This window comes from Centroberyx affinis, unplaced genomic scaffold (assembly GCF_046629955.1).
Source record: "Centroberyx affinis isolate AG114_WGS23_722 - 3 ecotype Tasmania unplaced genomic scaffold, CSIRO-AGI_Caff_v1 ptg001232l_1, whole genome shotgun sequence".
Taxonomy (NCBI): Eukaryota; Metazoa; Chordata; class Actinopteri; order Beryciformes; family Berycidae; genus Centroberyx; species Centroberyx affinis.
The window spans coordinates 28384-36399 of NW_027279745.1; the positions used below are offsets into that span (position 1 = coordinate 28384).

Below are 8016 nucleotides of genomic sequence, written 5' to 3' on the forward strand. Positions count from 1 at the left end.
TGTCTGCAAGTGTGACTTGTTATAAATCACTACAGCATCAAATGTGTCATTTCTGATGTTTGTGAAACTTGTTTGAATCATGATAAGCCTGTCTTTATATGGATCTATGGCCGTTTGGGGTAAATCCAATGAAGAAGCACTTTCCTTTTTATTCTGATATAAATATCTGTCGTAAGATGAGAGAGGGTGGAACTTGGAAGGGAAAATGGTGTATAATACATGAAAATGTGTAAATAACACATTAACGTGTTTATTTGGAAACTAACATGGCAGGGTAACAAGTGCAGAAAGACCCTGTTTCACTGACTTACAGTCATTAACAACTCACCGCCTGCATTCTTCCCACAGATGAGGTGCTGGCAGGGCTGCAGAGACCCCCAGATCTCTGAATCACTGTTGACGGCCTGCTCCAGAGACTCCACAGTGAACTTGGGAATCCCGTTATCTTTCTCCACCAGCGCACTGCGCAGCACCCGCGCGTACACCTCGCGGAAGAGGCTCTCCATACACGCGGACAGGTAGATGGCCGCGTGCTCGTGGATCCGGACCGCGACCCTGCTGTCCACCATCCACCTGAAGAACTTCCCCACGTTGAAGGTGAGTCCGCAGCGCACCGACTTGCCGCGGCTGAACTTATCCTCCGTGCTCATGTTGTACAGGGACAAGGCACTGAGGGCCGCGGTGATGCAGTTCACCGACACGGTCCACGACAGCACAATCTTTATGGCACTTTGGATCTCATATTTGGTGCATTTGGCGTAGCGCAAACTCAGCCGCTGCGCCTCCTTGGCGACCCTGACCAGGGCCCGGCTGACCAGCACCGACAGCCGGAGCAGGACGTCCTGCGGCGGGGTCGGCAGGCTCATCTCCTCGCCCCTGCTCAGTGCGCTCGCCACTTCCCCGAGGCTCCACGGCACATCCTCTAGCTCGGGTAGTTTAGCGCACTGCCCGGTGCACTCCAGGATCTCGGCGTCTTCGACCAGGACGGTGTTGACAGTGTCCAGGCTGTTGTGTCGACTGTGCATCGAGTCGGTTAAATGCCAGTAATTCCCCCCATGTGCCTCTGAGCAGCACAGCGACGCACTGGAAGACCTGAAGGAGTCGGCGGCTCCACCATAACCCGAGTCTAGCGTCAAATCCTCCAGGGTCCTCGCTACTGACTTGCTACTCCTTGCCATAACTGCACTTCATACTGTAAAAGAGGGCTTGGAATAAGTGGGATAAAAGGCAATGGAGTCTGGATACGCGCGCGCCTTGGTGCGAGGTCTGGTAACAAATGTCGCTTATTTCCACCGCCTATTTAGGAAAAGTCAGTCAAATGCTGAAGTGTAAACTTAGAGTAGTATCTCTCCACACAGTGCATCAACAGTCACTGTGTGTTTTACCAGTTCGGTCTCTGACAGATGGGGGCGGGGCCGGGGAGAACCGAGAACGGCTGTCAGCCAATGGACTCTCGGGATGAAGCAGCAAAGAGTTTTAATTGGACCGTTTCACAGGCTCAATAGAAAGCCATTGATGTAGCCCTAATTGTTAAATATTAAGGCTTATTGATAAAGAGCAAAGAATAGCGTGTAAATAGTGAGCACGCTTTTTTTCTTGTCTAAAAATTTCAGAAGGATTTATTCAAAGCTTTGAAATACCACATTGCAGAAACCTTATCATATCGTATCTAATTACCAAATATAAAATGTAAAAGATAGAAACTAGGATAGATAATAATGCACATAGTAGCAGCAATATTTATATAACCCATGTTTGGAGGACAATTCCTCAGGAGCATCGGGCTTTTTAGATATTTTCTGAGGGCCCATGTCTGATCGTAACATGACTCAAGTGCATTAATAATAGATTGCATGCATAATGTATCCTTCTCTGTTCCTTCGGCGAGGAGTTCATTGAAAAGATCTGAATTACTTTCAAGGTCATTTGCTGGGATCACTCACAGGGTCTAACCTGCCCCAGCCTACTTGGTTATTTCTCTGAAACAGATGCTCCGGCTCTGTGTAGCCTGCCACAACGAATGCCATTGCACCTTTGCAATATTTATCTACAAGTGTACTCTACTTAAAGCCAATGAGGGTTCAGCCTGCAAATGAGTAAGTACAGTAAGGTGGGCGAAGATAGAGACAGCTGGGTTGGTTAGTGTGGGGTCATTCTTTAATGTTAAATAACATTGAGGTTTAACTTAAATGTGGTATTAATGGTACAACAAGAGTGCAGATATATTACTGACAGCACCTTACCAGTTCAGTGCAAGTTAATAACTGTACAATTTCCACGTCCAGTGTAAATTGAGTCGCGGGATTGAACCGTCTAAACTGTTGGTAAAACAATAAAAAATGGACTGCATTAATTTTTACTTGTCTGTGGGGCTGAGGTTGAGTTGACATCTGAGATGCAGTGAGGCTGGATCTACAGCTGACAGCAGCTTGGATTTCTTCCTGGAGCAACAGTGAACCCTGGTGTGCTGTAGTCAAACTTCAGTTCATTACACATTCAAACCAATGCTTCATGTCAGTGCAAATAGATTAACCAGCAATTGACACTGGAATTAAATGAATAAATAATATGACATAGACTGGAATATGATGTAGTAGGGTATGTACATATGACATGTACTGTATATGATGGTATGTTAAGCCCTTTGAGACATGCTTGATAAAGGACAATATAAATAAACATGACTGACCTTTGTTTTCATGGTATTCCACACTAACAGTCCATATACAATATCAGTTGTAAGTGATAGAAGAACAGAGAATATATATTTTTACATTTTTATTGATGTAAAATAGCTGACAGCTATGGACTATTGAGACTGTCTGTCCCACATTGGAGATCCGTCCATGCACACATATGTGGTACAAGCATGTGTAGCCTACTTGTCGTCCCCAGTTGCTCAAGACACACAGTTCCACATACTGAAAGAGGAAGAGGACATATGAGAGGAGGAGGAGAAAAAATGGACAGTATGGGGTGTGTGAAAGAGAGAGAGGTTTCTCCAAAACAGACTCACACAGACCTCAAATGTAGGTTCTCCCTCTGCTTTGAATGCAGAGTATTGGCTTCATGATGAACACGCGACAGAGAAATATAAAGAAGTCAAAAACACACACGACAAACCCTGCTGGACCTGTGAGCTATAGATTACACTCAACCAAGGTGAGAGGGGACTCACATAGACTTTGAAGTGGCGGGGGGAAGAGTAACTGTATCCGTAATGATTGTTGCAATTAGGCAGATGGTCAGTGGTAACATGGCTGACCTGGACAGGGTGGGACAGGACTAACACTAAGGAACCCTGATCTCCTCCTGGTGTCATCAGAGTTGCCCTGGGAGAAAGGAGAGGACAGGGAAAGGAAGAGAAAAAGCAATGAATAAACTGGAAGTGCTGAGACAGAGCTCTTACATTTAGAAGTGGAGACAAAACGATGTAATTGGAGAAAGCGTCGTCTGGTTTAGATTGGGCTTCATAGCAGTGGTGCCCACTTTCTGCAGGGTCAGGCTTATAGCTGCCAGGTCAGCTATACCACACTGGCAGCCGTCATATACTGTATGTGGGTAAGGATGTGTGTATGTGCACATGCTGACATGTGTGTGAGTGTGTGAGACAGCAGTGAGTGTGTGTGAGAGAGATATTACCTCAATGGCTTTCTGTGGTGTTACACAAGAGAGACAAACAGGGTGAGCTGTGATGGTAAGTTTCTGAAACTCAAACCACATAAGAACCTCGCGCACACACACACACACGTACATACACAAGCACACACACACACACACACACACAAACACACGGCATAGATAGGTGTAACACAGTATAGTATAGAAACATGAAATATTCCAACATTCAAAAAAAGGCAGATGTTGTCACTAACATATAGTATATATATATGTGTGTGTGTGTGTGTGTGTGTGTGTGTATGTGTGTGAGAGAGAGTTTTATTCAACCCTTTCCTTTTCTTGAATATTCTGCGAAACAGGAGAGAGAGAGAGAGAGAGAGAGAGAGAGAGAGAGAGAACACTAGGAAATACAGAAATTGAACACACAAAAAATTATAACTATTTAGATTTGATTATCAATTCCACAGGACGTTTTAACTTGGCTGTGAATGAACTGAAAGAGAAAGCAAGAAGAGCTTTCTACGCCATCAAAAGAAAAATTCCAATTGACATCCCAATTAGGACCTGGCTCAAAATTCTAAATTCAGTAATACATCCAATTATGCTATATCGTAGTGAAGTGTTGGGTCCTCTAGCCAATCAAGATTTCTCAAAATGGGAAAAACTCACTGGAAGTCCTGCATGCAGAGCTGTGCAAAATCATCCTGGGAGTCCAGAGGAACACAGTCAGTGATGCTTGCAGGGCAGAACTCGGACAGTATCCGATCATCATCAACATTCAGAAACGAGCCATCAAATTCTACAAACATCTCCGATCCAGCGACCCCCACTCCTATCAGTATAAAGCTCTTCAGTGCCAAGAGTGGAACAAGGACAAGAAGAGTTCCTTCTGGACACAAACACCAGGGATTCAGGACAATCCTCAGTCTCTCTGGACCAACCAAATAATTTCAAATCAGAAAGAAAAATATATCACCTATTGGAAGGAAAAAACAAAAACACAAAGCAAATTAGAACTCTATCTGACCCTAGACAGAGAGTACACAGTGGCAGAATATCTGACCACTGTGACCAACAGCAAACTGAGGAAATCCCTAACAAGGTACAGGCTCTGTACTCACAAGCTGGCTGTAGAAACAGGCCGCCACAGGCAGACCTGGCAACCCAGGGAGAGCAGGTTGTGTTTATTCTGTTGTCAGGGAGAGACAAAGACAGAAAGTCACTTTGTGTTACACTGTGACAGATACAAACATGTGAGACAGACTTATTTTGAGAGGATAGGCAGAATTTACCCAGAGTTCAACCATCTGCCTGATCCTCTCAAACTGCCCTACCTGTGTAGGGAGAAAAGTTAAATTTGTAGATTGCTGTCACACTTTAAGGGAAGAGGGACACTCAGTTGAATGAGAAATGTGAAGCATAATATGTGAATGTATGTGAAAAGTTCTGTTTATTAATTGGATAAGGTTATATTTTGCTGGTTTATGTTTCCTCAGAAACACAAGTGACATAAACACAGAAACAATGATAGTCAGTAGACAGTGGAGGCACAGCAACACACACGCACACACACACAATTATACATGGGAGGGGATGGAATTATTTTTCTGTTACTTAATTATTATTTTTTTTGTTATTTAATAATTTAATTGATGATTAATTTCTTGTTACATGCTTTGGTATGGAGAGAAAGTAAGAAAGTATGGTTAAGATAGAGAGTTATTAATGTTGATAGAGATGATAGTGGCCTGAAGCTGTATCATTATGTACATTCATTGCTTCTGAATAAAGAAACTGCATGGGCATACAAAGGTTGCCAGGAGATCAGATAACAGACACACACACACACACACACACACACAATCAAATCAATGGGGTTTCTTATAAGAAATGCCGTTAACTTACTATTGTCCAAGTCATTGTCTGACTGCAGCATGAATCTGAGAGAGAGAGAGAGAAAGAGAGAAGAGAAAAAAGAGAGAGATAATGAGTAAAATGAGATTTGATTGGCATATGCATTAATCAGACAATATCCACTTGACCCATAGCTAGGTAGGCTAATTGATTGACTGACTGATTAATTGCTGATTTGAATATCAAGTTAATTCCTCTCAGTACCTCATGCTGATTGCTCCATCCTTTGAGTAAAATAGTTGATGTTGGGCGTAAAAGACTCATGGCAAGTTAATCCTGTTTAAATTGAAGTAGCTTGTTTCTAAATTTACCTTGAAGGTCTTTCATCGTCGTGGAAGATAATTTAATATCACTGTTTCACGTGTCTGGATGTATTTCATATACTCTGTCCTTGCCTCGCATGTTGGGTGCAAATGAGCCTCTGAGCCTGGAATGAGGTAATAATGGATCAAAACATTTTCTCTGAACCCAAATTGATTCTGTGGGAAGAGCATAGACAGCAGCTTCATACTAAATTATAATTTCCAGTGAAAACCCATCAGCTGCCTAAGCACAAACTTGTTATTGACCTAATATTTTTTCATGTTACATTAGATGATGTTCTCCTAAAAGACTAATGACTTATTGTTATATAGCAGAATGTATAAAGCCTAGAGGTCTATCTTATACAGCATGGTGTAAAATAAATTATCAGTCAAGTTAGGATATTGACTTAGCACATTTAGACAGCAGTTGAGGAATGAAAATAAATGAATGAGAAATTGTTTGGGGGGGGGGGGATGACGCAGCATCACAGACAATCCAAGGGCCTCTCCAAAATTAAATTCCTGTTTTACACCGCCACCTAGTGTCCAATCACAGAGCAACATGCAATGGCTTATTTAGTTCTGTTTATTTCCTCTCCTCTGATGTAGCTGGCCTTGGCGTATGAGAGCAGCTATTTGTTCTCATTACAGTAACCTAACAACAGTAATGGAGAGTAGATAAGTATGTGTAGTTTGATTCAATTACATCCACTACAATATAACTGAGTGTAACCAAGTCCAGCTGCTGCAATCAACAGTATATAGAGAGAATATTGTGGAAGATGATGATTATTTATGTGTATTTTAAGTGTATTTTATACAGCAGGCCCTGTTGTGTCCAAGACAAATTTCCTTCAGAACAATAAACAAAGTCTATCTATCTGAGAGTAAACAAAGAGAAATTAATTCTTTAACATTGAAGAAAGAGAATGTTACACATCAATTTGGCTTTATGTGAAGGTGAACAAATCAGGATACATTTATCAGTGAGTTTGAACAGTTAAAAGGAAAAACTAAGGATTGGGAAATGCAAGCAGATGAACAAGCCATACATCCACCAGAGATAGTGAGCACCGACCCAGGATCTGGCAGAGTATTGTGGTCCTGATGCTGGAAAGCCAGGGTACACCATAAGAAGTTGGGTGCAGTGGATTTGTAGCCCTGTCCACTACTAGTTTACTCAGGGAGTTTGAGATGTGTGGTCACTGGTCAGGGAACACAGCGGCTTCTGAAGCAGCCGCAAAAAGCAGCCAGTTGGGTTAAAAAGTGTGTAAATCTATGTCATGATACAGCAGGAGTTATATCATATTATGGCATAGCCACAGCAGAATTGGGTCATACACCATTTTCAACTCTTACTACACTTGTCTTACATAACTAAGCTTAGTGTTGCTGATAGAATTTGGTTTCTGGACCGCTGAGTGGGCTGTTTGAAGCCAGGAGGATCAGTAATCCCATTAGCCTATTGTTGATGACAGCAATAAATAGAAATGATCAGGTATTATGTTATAAACTAGGTGTAAGCCTATGGATAGATACACAGTAGTGGATAAATATAGTTGTGATTAGTGTTGAGAGGGGGCTGGTTCTGAGCTGCTGTGGGTCTAATTCAACCAAACATCAAACTTGTCAAATTTGTTCATATATGTTTATGGTTGGAGGTTGTGGTGTTTTGATTTATTTCCAAACTTTCATAGTGTATTTCATAGTGGATATGACACTATCATGCAGCACAGTGGCCTACCATGCAGTGGATATTTGAATGCTCACCTGGGTATTTAGCAGTGAAGGTTTGGGTTCTTGAACTGTGGCCAAATCCTGTTTTGACATCTGGCTTCAGAGTGCTATGTTTCACTCATATTTCTGTGTGCTATGCCTTTTAGTAAGTAGTGTTATTTTCAAAAAGTGCATTGAGTGTAGTTAAAATCCGACTTCTAAATTACACTTTCTGGTAGTTTTAGAACATTCCCTAACGATAATGCTGATATGTCATTCTGTATGTAGCCTATATAATATTATTTAAACTTATACGTTTTCCTATAGAGGCCTATTTCACTATTAGAAGGCCCTTCTGTCCTATCAAATCAAAGTACAGTGTGTTAACTTGATACTTGTAAGTAGGCTATTATAGCAGTAGACTATAATAGGCCTACAGTTATATATCTACTTACAGTTT

The 8016-nt window shown here is 41.8% G+C and overlaps 1 protein-coding gene across 1 annotated transcript; it reads right to left on the reverse strand.

Moving 5' to 3' along the window:
- Positions 1–328: 328 nt before the first annotated feature.
- LOC139648606 (ankyrin repeat and BTB/POZ domain-containing protein 3-A-like) lies at positions 329–1214 on the reverse strand (the record flags this gene model as incomplete). The annotated part of the gene is made up of 1 exon (XM_071524782.1): positions 329–1214. A coding segment is annotated over exon 1 (850 nt), but the record flags the coding sequence as incomplete, so codon positions are not given.
- Positions 1215–8016: the final 6802 nt, after the last annotated feature.